This window comes from Echeneis naucrates, chromosome 16, assembly GCF_900963305.1.
Source record: "Echeneis naucrates chromosome 16, fEcheNa1.1, whole genome shotgun sequence".
Taxonomy (NCBI): Eukaryota; Metazoa; Chordata; class Actinopteri; order Carangiformes; family Echeneidae; genus Echeneis; species Echeneis naucrates.
The window spans coordinates 18,157,405-18,178,302 of NC_042526.1; the positions used below are offsets into that span (position 1 = coordinate 18,157,405).

The 20,898-nt window shown below is 40.4% G+C and overlaps 1 protein-coding gene across 1 annotated transcript in view; it reads left to right on the forward strand.

Moving 5' to 3' along the window:
- Positions 1 to 20,898, forward strand: part of kcnq1.2 (potassium voltage-gated channel, KQT-like subfamily, member 1.2) — a 146,995-nt gene that overhangs the window by 16,657 nt on the left and 109,440 nt on the right. Inside the window, exons 6-11 of the mRNA XM_029522545.1 lie at positions 1,120 to 1,260; positions 3,413 to 3,523; positions 3,769 to 3,864; positions 4,683 to 4,820; positions 7,717 to 7,882; positions 13,085 to 13,202. Coding sequence (XP_029378405.1) covers positions 1,120 to 1,260; positions 3,413 to 3,523; positions 3,769 to 3,864; positions 4,683 to 4,820; positions 7,717 to 7,882; positions 13,085 to 13,202 — 770 coding nt within the window. The remainder of the gene's footprint in view (positions 1 to 1,119; positions 1,261 to 3,412; positions 3,524 to 3,768; positions 3,865 to 4,682; positions 4,821 to 7,716; positions 7,883 to 13,084; positions 13,203 to 20,898) is intronic.

Below are 20,898 nucleotides of genomic sequence, written 5' to 3' on the forward strand. Positions count from 1 at the left end.
GCACTGCTAAGAGTAAAAGGAAGATGCTGTCCACTCTTGTGCTGTGCCATTTAGGAGAAGTATCTTCTATTGGCTGCTTATACAGCAGGCAGAGAGCAGACACCTGCTGTAATGCATACATAAAGTCCAGTGTGCCCAATCACACATACATGCATACATATGCACAAATAGGCCATGGCAGATCTGGCTATATAAGGGGAAGTGAGGAAGAGATAGTGAGCAAGAAAGAGAAGGAGGGAGGGAGAGAGAAAGAGAGAGGTTGCTTTTTTTATTCATTGTACTCGTGCACTTGTTTTAGGACTTTCTCAGGCTGATACACAATGAAGCCAGAGGATGTCTTGTTCTTTTCTTAATCCCCAAAGAAGACAGTGTTCTTTGGTCACGGTCTAACCTGACTGAATTCATGTCTCTTTGATACCCAAGAACAGGACTGACTTACTGAGGATTGTGTGCAAAGGTCAAGAAAATAAATGCTAAGATGAATCCAGGATGAGTCTAATGTGATTTGTTTCCATCTCCCCATTGTCAGATGACCCCTTTATCAAATTATCTGCTCTGTTTAGTGGAAATGTATTGCATTGCTGGAAGTTTCTATTTGTTTTCATAGAACTATACTCCTTTTTCACATGGGTCTCAACCTCCGACACAGCTCTGTAGACAGGGTGGGAGACCGATCTGACACAAAACTGGTCTCTTATTTCTTGAGCAAGGCCGAAGAGAACCATAAAAGTCAGGAAGTTGACATGTGTAAGGTATTGAAAACACTCGTATTGCTTCAGCCTAGTGTCTAGGAGCTACGGACTGCCAAGCTTGTGGAAACAAGCATTCACACGTTATCTGAAACTCAGCAATGCTGATGTGCACTGGAATCAACCTTTAAAAAGAATGGACTAAGGCATATTGTCAGACTACATTCTGCATGATGTTTCTTCTTTAAAAACATTTGAATTAAACTTTTACAGTTAGAAATTTAGTTATGACACAGGGGCAGATATTTTGAACCAGAACCTGTTTTTTATCAAGACTGCAAGTAGTCATGGCATATTACTCCATATATTCAGAATCTCTCAGACCACATTTTTACAGTATTGCTTTTAGCTAATATTTGGTGTTTTTCAGGAGCTGATCACCACTCTATACATTGGATTCCTGGGCCTGATCTTTTCCTCCTACTTTGTCTACTTGGCGGAGAAGGATGCTGTGGATGAGGAGGGCAAGACAGGCTTCTCCAGCTATGCCGATGCCCTATGGTGGGGTGTGGTAAGGAAGAAAAATTTGTGAAAAAATGCATTCCGTAGTAGTTTTGGCAGGTATTTGTTTGAGTACGTCTGGAAAATTTTTTTTTGCAACGTATATATTACCAGTATCCCTGAATGCTACTTCAAATACCCCAACACAGCTTGAATACACCAGACACAAATCAAGAATGATTCCTCTTCGTGAAGAGCTGTAACAAATTAGCTATACAATGCCTGCTCAAGTGGACTCTTAACTGAAAAAAATTAAATAGCCGACTACTCTGGTTAGACCAATTATGCATCTCCTTGTGTTTTTTTTTTCTCCCCCCTTTGGTGCTAGTGCAGCATGTATGTGTCGGTACAACATTCAACACAGAGGCAGGTGTGTTGATGTTTTTCGTGAGTGGAGCTGGTTTTGCCTCAGTGCTGAGGCTCAGGTTTCCAGAGCAGTTAATTAAACATTTGAATTGAAGCCGCAGAGTAATGAGAAACCTATGGCAGCCTTGTGCAGGGGATCAGTGGGGCACAAAGAAACGGTAATAAACCATTCACCTCTGGGCTCTTTGGCTCAAAGAACTTTTAAAGCACCAATATAAAGTGTCAGTTCCCTTAATTAAAACTTTAATTGTGGGATTACTACCTTTATGTAACAGAGGTTAGAGCGGTCACAGTGCCCTTCGCTTCTCTATGGAAAGTAGAAGAAAAGCTGTTATTTGGTTTGTTCTGTTCACAACATAGAAAAAAAACCCAAAACAATCCTTGTTAGGGATCGGCACCTTTTTGTTTTTCTGAGACTGTAAACTTGAGAGTCCAGATATATGTGTTAAAAGGGGCTTTGGGCAGGTTTGTGTGTTTGTATTCCTTCTGCTGGCATGGTTTCTACATTCGGACAAGCCGATGCCAGGATTCATAACCCTTTCTCTTTTACTCTGCCCCTCCCAACCTCCTTGACCTTCCTTGCTTCTCTTCTTCTTTTGCTAATTGCTAAGGGTTGGGTAATGGATTTTAGATATTTACAACTTTTCTATCTCCAAAAAGAACAGTGTGATGGGCAACAAAGAAAGCTGATTGTCATGTACAATCTGAATTGGTTGCAGTCGCCCATACAGTTTATATGTATGCAGCTCAGCATGGCACTTGGCTCTTTGACCTTTGTGTGCATATGAAGAGGTTTTTTGCCACATCCTGAATGAAAGGGGTGTTTTTTGAACAGACCATTCCCTCTGATGGTCAGGAGGACATTGTTTAGTCATCGGATTTGTGGATGAGGGATTAAATCCCCCACTACTCCACCTGCCTCCGCCACCCTTCCCGCTCCTGCTCCTTCTTTTTTACTCCCAAAGCCCTTTTAAGTATCTCACCTTACATCAGCCGCTTTGTGTTAGTGCGCAGCAGCGGCTCACGAGGTGATACCCCATAGACACCCGCAGTAAGCCAAGTGTGTTCTGAATGTGTCAGAATTGGCTCAGCTTTCAGAGTGGGTGTACATGCAAATGCAGGCGGTATTTGCTCCCCCCCGACACACACACACTTCCCTCACCCCAGCAAATTCCTACACTCACTGTGGATTAGTGGAAGGGAATCTTATTCCCTTTGAGGAGCAAGAGCCTGAAATGCCCCGGCCGTCGTTGACAGTTGTGGAGTGAGGCCAGAATGGCTGATGAACTTTTTTCTTTACTGTCTAACGCCTGTTATAGACTGCCGTGGTCAGGCTATGAGACCGCTCCATTCGCTCCATTCCATGACATTTTTATTAACAGGGAAACAGATTTTTTTTTTTGTGTCAAGGTGAAATTATTTACATGTGGGGTTTATACGGACTAAATTAGAGGGGCATTTATAATACCTGGCATATCCTGAGATGAAGTCACCTTTGATGAGACACACAAATAGCCACCATATAAAAAAAATTCTTCCTTGGCTTCCCTTGTTCACTGGTCTAATAATACAGACTTTGAGATAAGGCTTTTATTTGCGTAAATAATGGGTTTTATGCCAAAATCACTCTGGTGTACCTTTTGTTAAACTCTCAGTTGCCTGACATGGTATCAGTGAAGGGCCCTTAGTATTGTAACATTTGTATGTTTGCTTTTTTTTTTTTTTTTTTTTTTGCAAACTGCTGTAATTGTGCAAACTTTATAACTACAAACTGTTCTAATTCACTCTGTCTCTAGGTGACTGTGACCACCATTGGTTATGGAGACAAAATCCCTCAAACGTGGATTGGCAAAGCCATCGCTTCCTGCTTCAGTGTCTTTGCCATCTCTTTCTTCGCTCTACCTGCTGTAAATATAATACATGAGTATAAATCTGTTCCCTCAGCATCTTTCAAAACAAAACAGCACATTTTAAAATGGGTTTTTGCTGTGACCAGGTACACCTTGCATTTGGATGGGCTATCTTTTAGAAGATGATATCCTCCGTAACATAGATTTAAAAACATTTGTGTGCTTCGAGCAAAAACAAATCTGCTTATATTTTTTGACTGGTTTATAACTGAATACAGAACAACCTAATTGTTCCTGTTTAGGGTATCCTTGGCTCAGGGTTCGCTCTTAAGGTCCAGCAGAAGCAGAGACAGAAGCATTTCAACAGACAGATCCCTGCTGCAGCTTCTCTCATTCAGGTAAATGCTGCCCTTGAGTCAAAGCATCTTGACTGTACAGTAATCCCAGGGACTACTGTATCTAGTGTGGGCTCTGGTTAAAGATACAAATTATTTTGAATTCACCTTTATATTGTATTGTGTATAATATATTGTGTAAGAGGCCATTTTGTGGTCTGGAGGTCCATGCATTAAATTTTTGTTCAATGTAAAGATACCTAACAAAACCAGATCTGACATCAAGGATTCTTCTCAGCATCTTCTCAAAATCTTTTCAGTTTGATAGTGATTCTGTGAAAAGATGCAAATGTGCACTTTCCAGATCTTGCCAGTGCAAGCTTTGGCAAACATTGGAAACCGAACAGAAAGGGGAAAAAAGTAGTAGTGTCTGTTGCCTGGAAATTCCCATTGAGCTGTGGAGAAGGTGAGCTGCTGAACACTTGCCAAGAGCGAAATGGTAGATGGCAAAGTAGTTATTTTGTGCAGAAGCTAACCATTACAAGGATTACAGTTACCCTCAGTACACCAAGACACAACCTCACACAGATTAGACACCTGTCACACAAAGACACAAATGTCTGCAGAGCTGTCAATAGAAGAAATGAAGTATTGCTGGAAAGTATCATTCAATTAAAGCTCAGAAATATGGAAATGTTGGAAAAAAAATTACTTGTTAAAGCAGTTTACACACGAACTTCAATGTGTAAATTGATACTGAGGCAGGGTTGATTTAGTCCTGCGGTTGGTTTAACATGTTTCAGAGGGGGAAAATGGGGGGTGGTAAAATGATACCAGTGTTTGTGACAAACACTAATTCTGTTTTAACCTGCCCTCTTCAGACTCTGTGGAGATGCTATGCAGCGGAAAAACCAGGTGGCTGTGCTGCTACGTGGAAAATGTACGTCCTGACTCCGGAGGCCATCACCACGGTGGACTCTGACAACTCCAGTCCCAACATAAGGAAACTGAACATATCGGTAATTATTCGGTCAGCCAAGTTCCCTTGTGTGGCCAGTGATTTGTAGCTTTTTCAGCTGTGATGGGTTATATTGACATCAATTTGTTCAGTTGTTTTATTTGTCATCAGGATTATGCACAACTCTGTGGAAAGCTGATTAAAGCAGCCGTTCCAGGAGTTTCTTAGGCACTTTTCGATATACAGCTAGATAAAAGGAATAATAGATGTTGCGACACGGAAGTGAGACACTTTAATATATTAAACCATGCAACTGTTTTTAGGATTAAAGACAATAAATAAATGGAGCTGCACTTGACAAGAAAAGTGTGTGTGTATGTGTGCAGGATTGTTTGGCCTTGGTGGAGGTACTTAACTGAGGATCATTCTTGTTTTTCTTTGAACCACCCTTTAAGTATGTCCTTGATGCTGTGTGCTAAGGCGGCTGCTAACCTTTCCACACCTTTGGTTTTAATCCAACTGAAGACTTTTGTCTGTCTCTCTCTTCCACTGTCTGTTTTATCTCTCTTCTGTTATCTTACCATTATAAGGAAACTCCACCTGGAAATATAACAGAATAAAATGTTAAGACTTTGGGCGTTTGACCATTTATTTATTCACGCTTTTTTCATTTTAAATATATCATTATGAGCATATTTCTCCAATAAACAAATATTTTTCAATTTGAAATGATCCTTTGAATCTGAGCTGTGGAGCATCAGGAACTGTGTTGTCGGGAGAAGGCATCAGGCTGTGATGCTGCCGGGTGCTTTTCCACGTGTTTGGCCCACGCCACTTGCATCCTTGTGGCCTTCTCCTTTCACAACAATATTAGCTATGTTGCATCTGAGCCTTACAGCATAAAGGGGAAAATTTAGTTCCCACAAGCATACACACACACGGATGGCCCCCGCCCTCCACCCCCCGCCAGCACCACCACCACCACCACCACCACCACCTCCCCTCCCCTCCCCTCGAAGATCTGACTCCACTAGGATGACTCGAGGCCTTTGTCTCCGCTGCACAAAGACTCAGTCAGTTGAGATGATGTCACCGCCGCCTTTCTCATGGGAGTAAACCTTTGTCTAGTAGAACAACAACAAAAAAATCTTTGTATAGCATTGAACCCACATATTGGGCAGAATGGGGGCTGCTTCCGCTCTTTTCTGTTTCAGCATGTGACTCTCTCCTCTGACTTTTCCCTCTCCCCTTTCTCTCCCTCTCTCCTGTTCATTCTCTTTAAAAGATTTTATTTCACCCTCTCTTTTCCGTTTCCTGTCTTCTCTCTTTCTGAATATTGTCCTCTGCTCCTTGTCTCTTTCCAACTCCAAATGGTCTTCCTTCCTCACCTCTTTCTATGTAACAGCATATTGTATGCATTTTATGTATTTTATTTTGTCTTCCACTCACTTAAATTTATTGTGTCTTACGGTTTCTTTCTACCTTTCCATCTTTCTCTCTCCTATCTTTCTTTGAGTGACCACCCCTCCTTTCTCTCTTTCTCTTTCCTAATGACTCATTAAAACATTGATTATTTGGATTGAACTGCTGGCCACTTGTCAATGCCAAAGTCTGACCCACTGAGTTGAGATAATTGAGTCTCTACAAAGGCCACGTTCATGATGTTGGTGTAGGCTAGTCAGTCTAAGGACTGGACTGTGGGACCATTTAGGCGCAGAGACTAGCTGACACTTAACACATAACTGTGAAATACTATGTGTTGAACTGAGATTGCACAGTAACTGCATATGTCAGCGGCATGCAAGCACATATTTTGATGTATTACAACAAAACGAACTACTAAGGTAATATGATAAAACAATGTGTCTTGGTCTGTGAGCATGTTTGGCATCACGTGTGTTTTAAACACTTTCCAATGGCTGGATAAGTTGATTTAGGTTTCCTGTACAATATCAAATGCTTGAACTGCATGCAAGTGTGCTGTGTCAGTTTGCATCAAATGAATATTCACCTACCATGTTCCAAAATTTCAATTTGAAAGTTGTGTGTGGAAAATTACAATTATGATTTACTTTTACACAAAAAAGAACTAGGATTGTATTTTACAAATAATACAATAACTGAAATTTCACTTGAAATGGTTTATATATGGAACTAAACTCGACATTTCGCAGAGAATGAGTGATCATTTCTGTGCAGCTGTACCTGTTTGATGGGCTGTGCTATGCAGTAAACAGTTGTCCTAAATATGAAAGAGGCCATGTTTAAAGATTCTATGGGGAGTTTTTTCAGCAAATCTCTAAGCAAACCATTTGTAATGGGGTTATACAGGCATAGAGTGAAGAGTTTGGCGGCCACACAATCACACCTTTTCTGTTTTTTTTTTCTTGTATTCTCATTTGCTTTATCATCTTCAAGTGAACGCTATCCAATCAAACATGAAGCAAGGTCAGGTTAAAGGAAAATACTGAAGCAATATGATTGGCTGAGAGCAAACACACCTGATTGACTGATGAATCCGTCAATCAGAAACATACATTTGACTAACAGCTTCATCAGCCAATTGTGACGTTGGTTGACCTGCAATGTTAGGGAAGTCTCAAAATTCAACATACAGATTTCGTAAAGGCACACTCAACAATTTGTATGCTCCACAAATTTATATTACAAGTATGCCTCAAAATTATATCCGGGAAGCAGAGGTTGTGTATTTCCGAATTTAAATTACAAGCTTTCATGCTAATTATATTTGTGAACCAAAGTGTGTGTCTTTGCGAAACAGTTTGAGTACAAAATACAACTACGAAACCAAGCATGCACATTCATGAAAAGTCCTGCGAAAGTTCAATCATCATGAGACTGTTCTGTTCTTATATTCAAAGTTGTTTCATTATATTAAATACAGTATCATGATTGGTCATGGTTATTAACAGATTTGATGTCTCTCTATCCATCAGAAAAGGGGGACCAAAAGGAGGTTGAAATCCAGAGGAAATGGCTCCATGGGTGTTGTCTCGGAGAGGGCTGTATCGATCCCTCAAATCACGTACGATCACATCGACGACACTGTTGAGAAGAAAGATGTGTCATTCTTCCTGGAGGAGCCCAGGGGCAGTGTTGAAGGTAATATCTGCTCTCATGTTACTGTGACAGGTATGAATTGATATCTAATAGATGTCCAAAATTGTTGCCATTCAATAATTTTTCTGTCAAGTTCGCACTCAAATCCACAAACTCTAAAACCATTTTCTCCAGAAAATCTCAGGCAGGTTCATTAGCTAAAATTACACGTTTTTATTACTGCCTGATAAAAATGACCTCATAGGTTTTTATTCAGGGTGCCATGTTCTGGGATGGTGTTTCTCAGTTTCATTGAATGTTGTGTGTGTGTTAGCTGTCTTTGCCTGTTTGATAGATCTTGAGGCCAGTTGGCTATGTAACCTCTGTAATGTGGCGCAAACTCAATGAACTAAAGTAATGAAACCACGGTTTTTCTGTGCCTCGATACAATTTTGTTTGATGCGAAATGATATCAAGCTGCTTAAAGGGTCTGAAAATCCATTATTTCAGTAAAAGTTAGATGTGTTTGTTTTTTCTTTTCATTCAGGGGATTCAAATGTCAATAACAACTCTATGGGAATGGCATTTGTTATAGCACTTGCCTCAGAAATACTTTGAATGTCTGGGGAAAATAATTAAAATCCCCTCAATATAATTATGGTTCCAGATTAACAAATGGCTGTGTTTTTAATGGCTCAGGTTAGCAGCTAAAACACTATAAAGCAAAGGTTTGACAGCTGAAGATTGTGGATAATTTTCAGCTGCCAGCCTTTTTAAAACATGCTATACTGGTAGAATATTATGTGAGTTGTACTTACATCACCAAGGTCTTCTGTTGGCTTTGTCAGTCAGTCCTCATTTCATGCCTTAAATATCTCAATGAGCCCTTTGATCACCGTGAGGTTATATTTCCGTGGTCCCCAGATGATGAATCCTGAAGCCTTTTGAAAGTAACGCCACCTATGTTTAGTGTAGAATATCCAGGAGGTTAAGTTTTTATCTAGCACCCTTATCAGGCCAAAACTGTATTTCAAAAAACTAATTATGTTTCCATCAGCTTTGGGCAGGCTTTGTGGTCAGTGTTAGTGTGCTAAAAGGATTAACCTACCTGTGTGCAAGTTACCATGTTTACATTAGCAGGCACTAAATACAGCTCCAGAGAGCCGCTAATATTGCTGCTATCATACTTAACTGTCATCACATCGCCATTGTTGCTCTAAACTGAAGTACAAAGTAATTACAGAATAGACATCTATTGGTTTCGGTGTTGCACTTAGAGCTAATCTTTTGCAGGAGATTGCCTTGTGTTTCTCTTCGTTCATCCAAACAGTGTAGACTATTACAACTTATTGGAAGAGTTGCTATGGGCTGGTTTCACAGTAAACAGAGGCCCTATCCTGACTCCCTTAGAGCCAAGATGGCTGTCAGGTGACTCTAGCAGGCCAGATGGAAGCCATTACAGTCTCAGTGGTGATTAGAGGTCACGGGTACAAGCTCTTTTCTACTTCACTTGTCCCATTTTTTGGCCAAAGATAGTCACTTTAGACTTAGGCAGGAAAAAAAATTTACTTGTCAAGTTTACAAGTAGGGATTTCTTTTCTATTTTTAAAAATCATTTATACTTAATGTCTGCGTAAAAATGCCACAGCCCAAATGCTCAACCAGAATTATTGCATTTTATTCAGATAATTCTGTATGCAATTTAAGCAATTGTAAAATTTTACCTAAAGTGTTTCCAAATTGCTGTCAATACTCATACACTCCAAACTATGTTTTTGTTTTTAATGCAGGCCTGTACAAACAGCATATTATCAATAGCTGATGGGTTAAGGGGTTGGGTGTTTGACTTCCTGTGTTAAAAGCCAACCCTGCCAAATGAATTGACCTAGACTCTAGGTTAATAAATGCAGTTAATGAGTTTTTCCTGTCACAGCATGCAGTCATAAAAGTAGCTGGAGTAACATAAACTTGACATAAAGGGCGACCATCACAAGAGAATCAGCCACTTATGAGAGGAAAAGTTGTTTCAATTAAGCAGGAAACTGTGAGGGAGAACATGTGCTTTGTGGAAAGAATGTGGGTGGAAAAAATTCAAATCAAAGGCAAACAGTTATATATTGCACTATCATGTATTTATCACCTATTCACATGAAAAAAAAAAGAGTCAAAATAAACTGTCAAGAGATAAGTTACTTGGTTTAATAATTGATTTTTTTCCCCTATGGAGTGGGAAAAATGAATTGAACAAGCTAGTAATGGAATAAAACCAAATAAAGAAGCTGAAGTCTGCAGCCTGCTGTTACTAATGATAATAGGCAGACTTGAAACAGCATGGGACCGTATGATCTTTGCTTCAGATCCAGCCATAAAACAGTCATCTAAGAAGTACACTGTCTACACTAGGGACTCCTGCTTTTTTATTTATTCTTTTAACCATTACCGTTCGAACTCCTGAATTTAAAAAAAAAAAAAATTATTAAGAGGTTTCTTAACACTTAAGCAATTGTCATGTCCCGCAACTGGTGAAAGAGGTATGCAAACAGAACATCCGTTAGTTTTAGGTTTTATAAACGACTTTTCAGCAAGCTGTTTTAATTTAGCTTTGGCTACATGGGGGTTTCTGAGTCAGCTAATGTTGTTAAGCAGGCGGGAGGGATTACTGCAGGGCAGGAAGGAGCATCAGGTTCTGAAAAATGTTGTGAGCAAAATGGTAAATACAACGGAAAATGAATGAATGAATGCATGGATGAACTGTGACACACTGTCAGATTAAAAGAATATGTGAATGAAGAGATGGGGATATTTGTCCTTTTCCAAGATTGCATTGGATGTTTTTGTTTTTTTTTGCTGCATTTGTTTAACTGTTGTTTCTGCTCAGACATACTATCAGTCTCATAAAAGAGGCAATGATTGTGCCAAAAAGGTGATGTTATATCATAAAGTTTCTAGTAAATGATGTTTTTTTTTTTTTTGCAGGTATCACTCGGATGTTCAGACAGACAGGTGAGTCTCTCTAACTCCATCAGAACTGAATGGGACTACGGAGAGGAGGTTTTTAATTTCTTTTCCCAACAAATATTTTGGTGTACTCTGTTTACTTTGAAGTTTCCAGTTCCAGTCCACTTAACCAAAATCCAAGTGACAGAAACAACAATAGAGGGCTTGATAGTCTTTGTGGGAACAACAGACATAAAGACAAAGCATGTAGTTTATGTGCGATCACTGCTCAGTCCACCCAGCACACCCTTCCACTGGATAAATACTTCTCCTATTAAAAACTCCTCTGTGTTAATCATTAGCTAGCCTGTGTTTTTAATGTTGCCCAGACAGTATTTTAATTAGACTTGTTGGCTGGCTGGGCCTTTGTCCCCAACTGGACCAAACCAGAGCCAAGCAGAGAGACTCAGACATTGGTCCTGGGTTGACCTGGCCTGTTTTCTTTACTGGATGCCCTGCCAACACCACGGGTGAGGAACTGAGCTGGCCTGGCTAGGAATGGACTGGGGCCTAGACTAGGACACCGGAGAGAGGGGAGGGGGGTTGGGGTTGATAAGCAGCCATTGTAGAGCACCAGTGGTCAGAAATAAACTGGTCATTGTTTGATTTATTCAATGTCCAGCTTATCGCTCCACTTATCTGTCTGACCCTACCTACCTCCCTGTCTGTGAGAATCTCTCAATGGAGTGGCCTTCTCTCTCTCTCTCCATCTCTCTCTCTCTCCCTCTCTTTCAGTATCTCTATCTCAACAACTTTTTTTGTCTGCACTTATTTTGTTTCTGTCACTCTCTGCTGCCCATAGCTCATTCTTTCTCAACCAAACACGTTTGCACTGATGGGCTCGATAAACTACATAATGTTAATAAACCCTTATCCTGTTTGTGTAGCTGATAAGCCAGTTCACGTCTCCTTCAGTGAGCTGAAGTTGGGGCTAAAGGTAGCTCTGCTGAGCTCTGGTTACCCCCCTCCCTTTTCTCTGTCTCCCACTTTCTTTCCCTCTCGCTCTGGCCCTGTTTCTCCTTTTATTGCTGTCTATGCTTCCGCATTGGACAATGTTAAACAAACTCGATGATGGAATACAAGGGACGTTGAATGGCTTTTACTTGAATTGGAATGGTCATTCTGTTCTGGGACACAGATTTGCCTCCCTATTCTCTATCACAATAGAGGCCTGGCGGTTTGGAGGAGAGACTTGTCAAACTCTGCTGACAGTCTGACTGCAGGTCAAGACCCTGCTACACATGTTGTTCTTTGCTGTTGTTTTTAGCCACGCCAGCAGCCATCCAGCTGCACTGTTGAACTCGAGCACTGCAATTTCTGCTTCTTTCTTTCTGAGCATGTTGTATCCTTTTATGACTTGTCAAATAAAAAGTTCCCCTCGTAGAAATTTCACAAAAGTAACATATATTTTGCACGAGTAGTGGAAATTATTGATTTTACTGTTTATTCACCTTTTCCTCTGTTTTTCTGTCTCTGTCTTTCTTTACTTCTATTTTAATTGATTTTGCATGGCATCAGGCCCTCCTCATTATTCTTGGTCATCTTTCACTCTGAGCTGCCCTGGCTCTCCAGGTATCTTTGTTTCTTTGTCTGCTTTGATGTTACTCATACTCACAATTATAGCATCTTACCTTGGAATACAACAGTGTCATTTACCATTAAGTTACGTATGATGCATAACTAAAATATGTACATTAATAGTTAGTCAAAGGTTGCATATTGTATAATTTGAGGCTTCCATGCATTTTTTTAATTATAAACATATAACTGCTATGTTGATATTATAGTATTAAAAGTTCCCAGAGAGATGCCCATAGCTTGAATGGAGAAAATGAGCCTTAAAATAAGGGATCAGGACTCGTGGAACTTTATGATGTCACAACATAGCAGTCACCCCCTCACAGCTGTGCTCCAAGCCAGCCTACCAACCTTGCAGGATTTGGTTTCTATCAGTGTTTACCTTACTTATGTGCTTAATTGAATCAGTGATTTAAAACATTCAGAAGACTGACCATCTCCTGATTGGTTGATTGACCTGTTGTTACTAGAAATTTGAGAACGGAAATGTAAAACGAAACCTTTGGTTCTTAAAATGACCTAATTACTTATTTAACTTATAGATATCAACATTTCAAATTAAATGTGTAAGATATGAGACCTTTAATATTTGTTCCTTTCCAATTGAATTTATTCAATCAGAAAGCATTTGCTCATTATAATCTAAAATGAGTGTACTGGAATATCATCTGTTATTTTGGTGCTTTGCAGTCAGGAGGAATCATGATAACAGCACCTCCATCGACATCTCCCGTGCCAACAGCTTAACTGATGAACTGGACTACATGAGTGAAGACATTCCCCTGCCAGTGGTGACTCACAAAGCACAGTAAGTCTTACAAAGTTTTCCCTTTGGTCTTCTCTGGAGCCCTCCTGATCTCCCTCCCATCCATCATTCTGCACTGACCTCCATTCTCTGATCCATATTATACTGATTTCCCTTCTCTTCGTCATACCTAAAGGCCTTTTTTGAGACCAGAGAGCCCCTCTAGCTGCTGTCGAAATGAGGTTGTTTTGTTGAACTCTCTTGAGGGTTAAAGAGACTCTCAGGGCCAAGGCTTTATCAGGTACAGAGCGTTATAAGGGGGATTATCCCTTTAGGCTTGAGGGAAATGTCAAAGAAATCTCCCGCTATAGGTACTGGAAGCATGTTGCCACATGCCCTCTGAATGTTGTGAATCCTTGACTGTAGGGTGCTGCGTGAAATGCAAATGGCAATGGCCTTCCTTCCTACTGCTCATGTAAATGAGTTGCATGAACATGAACCAAAATGTATTTCTGGTGTAATTAAATTTTCTTTACGTTAACATGCTGTAGGGAATCATGTTAGTGATTACAACAACCACAACGATGCAAACCCTTCATTTCTTTATTAATCCCTTCTGTCTTTCAACACAGTCAACAGGCACAGTGTTTTCCTGTGTTTACGCTATGAGTGTATTCTCCAAGTGGAGAGATGAGATGTCAGCACTACTGTTTGGTTTAATCCCTGAAGTGGGACACTGTTTGAGTGCCTCTCCCACTGGGACAGAGTCATGTAACATCAGATGCATGCAGATTAGGTGATTACATAGTTGGCTTTGAAAAAAGCCCGAGTGCTACATGGAGTTATTATGTTGTTAATGTTGTGTACATGTGGGTGTTGCCTGTCTTGAATAATGGATACGGTTAATCCGTAGTGTACATCTGCCGAAATGATGTACATTTTGGTCATTTGTTGTTGTAGTATGTGTATGTTTTTATAGTATTAATTAAACCCGGTAAATTGTCGTTGATTGAAAGTTACTTATTACTTGAGATCCTCTTTAATGCCTTACTGGTCATTTATGGGCCAGTTTGTACGACATACCATATATACTTTCAGTGAACTTTGGAGCAAAAGCAAAGCCAGTGATTTTGTTTGAGGTGTAAGGGGGAGATGGGACATTTCATTGTTTAGTGGTTAGGAGAAAAGCTCTCCATTATTTTATTTAAATTCTTTATGGCTTATTCGCCGATTTAAGAACATATGTTGGTTCTAATAGATGTGCATTTGTGGGTGTTGTTTATAATAGATAAACTGGGTTCTTACCTAATAGGCCTTCTTTTCTCCCGAGTAGCCTTACTAATGTACAGTCACCTCTGTCACTTAACTCCATCTCCGGCCTCTGGCTTTTCTTACTCACTGTACTCTGGCCTCCCTGTGCCCTCTTGAAAGCAATAAGTGGAGTGAACTTTTTGTGCTGAGGAACACAGTGCTACTAACATACAGGGCAAATTCTTACAAAGCTGTGCTTCAATTTCTTGTTTTCAGTTGGTGCAGTAATATCAAAAAGAGTCATAAAACGGTCTCCTACCATCTAGTACTTTTTATTGAAATGAAGAAATGACCGAAACCTACTTAAATAACAAAATGAGAGTTACAAGCAGCGAAATGCTTCTTCTCTCTCTTGCAGTCTTTTGACCTGCCCGTTTGTGGCATTGGTCCAGGACTCTTTCTCCACACAGCACTTGAATTCCACAAGGTACTGTACCGGCTCTCCTGCCATTCTTCTTCTTTTCTTTCTCTTTCTTTCTCCCCCACCTCCCCATTGCTTTATCCGACCTGATCTTATCTGAGAGTCCAAATAATGCCATGGAAAATGTCAATGTTGAAATTACACAGCATAGAAGATACCATACAAGCCACCACCCACGTTCCTATTGAAAATTTCCATCACTCCTGGACCTTATTGGATGTTATTTTTTTCCCAGCAGGTGCAAATTAGGGTTTAAGAATAAGTCTTTTTAGAAACTTGTTGCCATAGTTATATTTTTGCAGTGTTTGCCTGTGTCCATCCTTGAATCAATCATTAGAAGAAGCCTCGGGTTGTCAGTCATGTATTGTACTAATTCATAATTTTCTCTTTATGTCTCTGCTGCATTGTTGCTACCATCAAACATAATTATGTAATTGGTAGATGTAATTTATACTCACCTGTCACCTGTCACAGTCACTAACCTGGCTGTGAATCCTGCTATTTTTATAAACTGCTGTGAAACTGCAGGGGCTTTAGGCCATCTCAGTTGCAGCTACCAAATTTATTCCTGTTTAAGTGACAGACTCTGACTCTCACAGTGCTCCTAAAGTGTCAGTGGAGACTCACACTTGTTCTGAGGGAATATGCAAAGAACACGTCATGTCTATTAATCCTGCCCCTGCTCTCCTAACAGAAGATGGCGCTCCTCTTTTACACTATGCAGAGAACGTGCTGGTACAAGATGGCATAAAATGGCCTATAGCTGGTTGCTTTAGGGGCTTTTTTGCTCATTGCCGGCCCAGTATTATTATTAAGACTCCATTCAATTTTACACTGGATCCTGTACTGCTAATCTCAGTAAAAGCATGTAGTTTTTGAATTTTAATTCATTCATTTTCTGTCCTTTTTTTAAAAAAATTGTCAAATATTACTCTGCCAAAGATTAAGGAAGTATCATGTCATAGCCTTGGGCATGTACATGTCATTAGCTTTTTATTTATGCACATTCATGTAAGTTTGTGTGGTTATTTTTGTGTGAATGTGGGTGTGAGAGCCCTGGCTATTAATGCCCAAGTGTGAGAGAGTCTTCCAGCTGCAGAGGCAGACAGTGTCTATTTGTATCCATTGCAATGCTGCTGTGCTGCCATGCCCATAACTCAGCTGTAACAGCCAAGCTCAGAGCTGAGCCATGCTGGACACTCCCATAACAGCTGGTTTGTTTTGCCCCCAGTGTCACGCCATGGAGGACAGCACTGTCATTTTGGCATCCTTATCTGGTTTTCTGCAGAGAGCCACCAGATCCACCCTTGCTGCCTGAGGCGACTTGCATGCACACGCACTGTATCAGTTTTCTGTTATTTTATATTCAGGAACAGGAGCTTCTCCACACCCTCTATGAAAACCTTCATGCACATTTGACATGTGCTGGCACCTTGCTCAATCTTTATCTCTGCCTTTATCCTACATTTATGACATCGCTATCACTTTTTTTTTCTTTTGTGAGCTTTAGGCTGTTTGTTTGGATCATCTGAAGTGCACTGCCACAAAGTAAGTGTGTGTGTGTGTGTTGTTCATATGTGAGAGACTCATCGGTACAACAAGCTTTGACGTCTCTGGGCTTGTAAAGAGGAAGTAGTGCAGGGCAGTGTCCACACGCAATCATGTCTTTTTCCCCTCAACCCAAAACAGACACAGACACAAACACAGATACATACACGCAAAGCATTTCTGAGAGGATAAATCTGTACTATATGCTTGTTTGTTTTTGTTTAAATCAGTTCACAGTGGTGAATGTTGGATTTTATGAAATGTCTCAAATCCCCCAAAAAATCTAACAAACTGTATACTTGTACTTCAACCGTCAAAATGGTTCTTCCCTTTTACTGTAAACACTTGCTTCATTATTTGTTTACTTATCCCTGTGTAAATGAGGCTTGATTTTATTACAGTTCAGACAAACACTGATTTCCATTGATTGTTTACATACGTTTGAATGTGTGAGAAGTGGCTGAGTGGTTTGATATGATCCTGTGTGTGTACAGCCGTGTGCTTTGAGGATGTGCGTTTCTGAGATTTACTGTTGTTAACTGTTGTATGAAATCATAACAAACACCAGTAAGGCTGCCGATCCTAAATCCACTCCAAAGCAAGTTGACTTTTAGCCTCTTGAAGAATGAGTAAACGTTTCCAAGTACACTTCTTAGGCCCCAAACAGAGGAAGGCCTTGTTTAGCTGATTGCAGTGATTGTGTCCTATCTTTCTCTCAGTCTGTTCTCTGCTGTGATTTTTTTTTCTCTCTGAGACATCTCCTTTATCTCTCTGACTCTGTGAGCATCAAGAAAATTATCCCCTATTTTTTTACCCAAGAATCACCAACTCAGTACTGTCTGTCATTTTGTGACTTGAGGCATTTGTCCTTTTTCTCTTGCCGGGTGTAGCCAGGTTCCTCTTCTTCCTCCTCCTCCTCCTCCTCCTCTTCTAAGTCTCCTTTCAGACCTGTAAAAGCCTGCAATGACCACCTACAGGCAGCTCTTAATTAGTTCCCCTCTTACAAGCAAGCTGGAGATAAACAATGAAAACTCACTGCAGCACCGCAGGAGGGACTGCGGGCAGAGACACATGCATCATGGCCTGCCGTCTTCAAGTAGGGGCCTCTCTCTGAGGAGCAACTGGCGTGTTTTGTGTAGAGCTCTGAACAAATTGACTTTTTGTCTGTGTGGCTTCTGTATGCCTGTCTTGTACACTGTACTCTGATATTAATGACATCAAGGGGCGTTTCAAACATACGGTGTTCAGTCAAAAGGAAAAATCTAAAACACATTCACGGTTTATGCCGCAGGAGTCTTTTTAAACCTTGAATATTAACCGTTTTACAAATGTTTGTAATATAAGTTTCTACCACAGCCCCCACTCCCCACCCCCCACCCCATTCCCCCACTTTTCTCAACGTTGTGCCTCAAACTCTGTGCCAAAAAGTTATTTTATAGGGCTTTATGCAAGATTCAGCAGTGAATCTAATGTGAAAATATCCAATAAATCCTCTTAAAATTTTTGGCTTTGCTGCCAAGTATTAGAATGACAAACTAGACTAAGAAAGGGCCCCGCTTTGGACACATGCTCCAGACATGAACGCACACAAATGGATGGGTTAAGATCCGTGGCCTCCTGCCCTGCGGCAAGAAAAGCTGCTCGGTTGCTGTTGCTTTATGAAAAGATAGAGAAAAGGACTAAGAAAGAAAAGAACAAATTGTGCCCCAGTTTCTTGAATTTCTGCCAGCATTAGAGCAGCACTAGAGCATTAACAAGACAGAAAATACTCTTGGGGCAGTAAAACAGCCACACACTGATTCATATTCTCTGTGCATGGGGGGATTCAAAAGTTAATCTCATTATCGACTCTGAGCTTTTTATGTGATTGCTGACCTCCACTCTACCTTTACTCACTTGGATGTATTAGAAATAGTTTAATTGCTCTAAGTTGGCCAACATACAGCAACCCTAACCCAGCATAAGTGCTACATTTATGCTGGCAGTATAGTGCAATTAAAATACAGGCAATAAGTTGCCTGGGGGTGTCGAAAGGGTAGAAGTCTCTGGTCAAATCCTCATTGTTCTTATTTTGCCATGTCTGCATTTGGTGAACAAGGCCACGTGATTAGAAGCAAGCTTTTACATGTGGACGTAAGGTGCATGTTTCTGCTTCAGTCGTAATTGTTTATTATTTCCTCTATTTGGTATATGGAGGGATTGTGACACTAACTGCAATATCATGAAACTCTGTCCTCGGAAGCAGCGTTAAGGTCTCTGTCGTGGACTTCAGTGCCTTTCACACTGCTGTGCTACCATTATGGAACCGCTAACCTGATTAGTGCTCATCTCCCACCATACTGTTTCTGTTTGAGGTGGAAGAACAACATGCCTGGAGGACAGCTTTGACTCACAAAGCTCTGCCCCTTTGAGTTGGCATTGCTGAAAAACAGCAGTGTCCTGTTTATTTCATGCCCTGTATTAAGTCAGCTATGGAACACCAATTATCTGAACTACACATGGTCTTCAAACTACCCATTTTGTAGTTTGTTGCTGTTACAGTCACTGTCTTATCAGGAACGTAACGTGTATTTCCTGTAATCTCCTTGATCTTGTTGTCATTAGGAGCTAAAGCACATGTCAAAAAGGATGAAACTGATTACGTTATGGAACTATTAATTCTGGGTATTTTTCTAATGGTCTTGGTGGAAATTTTCTGTTGACAGGAAACTACTTATCCTACAAGCTGGAAAATATCCAGTGTTAACAGCACAGCCTACAACAATAAAAGCCCTCGTGCTTCACTCTAAACTGCAGTTATTTTGAATCTTTTATGGCTTATATGAGGTACTGTAAGTATGCTTACATATTTGTGGACAAAAAAAGCATTTAAATTTAATATTCCTTGTAAAAGTAGTTCCTGAATGTATCAGCGTGCATTAATCGAAATCATATACATACGCTGCAGAGAAAAGATGATAAGGCTGCTGGAGCGAATTGTCTGACTGGTGATAAAAGGCGTTTTCATGAAGTACTTAATTAAAGAAACCATTTTCTCAGGCTTGAAATAGGCCTTCCTGCATCATTGAAGGCCCTTGTGCTGTTGTTTTAAGGGGCGAGAGTGTTTACTCCCCCTCAGTGGTGTCCGTGGTTCTGCGCAGGTTTTTATGGCAAAAGACCATCAGTGGACAAGAGGGGGAGAATGGCCCACTTTATTGCCCCTGACCGCCTTTTGAAAAATCCAGAGACTCAGCAAGCAAGATCTGCAGAGATACACCATTCCAGGACAAATTCAGATGTAATGTTGGAGCGGTCCAAGTGGAGTGGCTCAAAATTACACAAGCGCCATTTTTGGTTCTGTTGGCGTAAATGTAACCCGCCTGGGGTGCACACAGTGGTAGATCGAAGTGAGCCTGTCACTTCACGCTGGTTTGGTGAGTATCCTGGTGTTGTGCAGCATATCAGGATTCAGTCCAAAATCAGTAGGAACCAGGCCGCACAGTGTAGCACAGCAAGCTGCAGCATTCCAAAAACAGACAGACAAACAAAAGGTGGGTTCATAGCCCGTAGTTCAATATCAGGTTTTTCTCTTGCTGAGTTCTTGCTGAGTTCTTTATAAACGATGGTGCTGTGGACTGTAGGTGTGTATTCCATTTTCTTGTGGATGGGAGAAATATACAGTGGCAATTGAATGTCTACTCATATTACTCGTATAACATTCTCATAATTTGTTCTACGACTGAAAATGATTTCTGTTTGAAATTCTCCCAAATCATGAATTTTACACTTATGTTCATATCTGTTCATGTTATTAGCATAATAGGCCACTAAACAAGGCAGTGAAACTATATCTCTGGGGCATCAATGTATGTTTCAAATGAGCATGGGGCGTGTGTGCATGTGTGTCCCCAGGAGAGCTTCAAAAACCTACAAATGTTTTTTAATGTGTCAGTTTCTCTTCAGCACTGTAAATGTAAAGCCCAGTTAAAACAAAGACAAACAAAAGAAAAATGCAGATAAAACCAAGAGATGGAAAGAGAAAAATTACTCACTTGTAAATGAAATTGCCTAAGTGTTTTGACATGACTCATTGAGCCATTTTGGTATCACAGCTGCACTTTCTTTTGTTGAGGGGCAACACAATATCAGAAAGACTGGAAGAAGTATGTGTTTTGATTAGACCTGAGTGCTGTTAACAATTACACACTTGCGGGACAAATTCAATGACAATTACTGTTTTTGTTAGCTGCCTTCAGAATTTAATTGTTTCCATGCACTCTCTTTGCCTATCTGCATTATCTTTTTTTTTCAATAATATTTGTCTTTACAGATTCCAACATGAGGTTAAATATACAAATTAAACTAATTAACCACCATAATTAACCTAAATTAAATCATGCAGATCCCACTAATAGATGTCAGAATGAGGTAGCTTGAGGATATTTTCCCCCCACACAAACACGGCCATAAAGAAATTGATGATAAACTCCGGATGGCAGG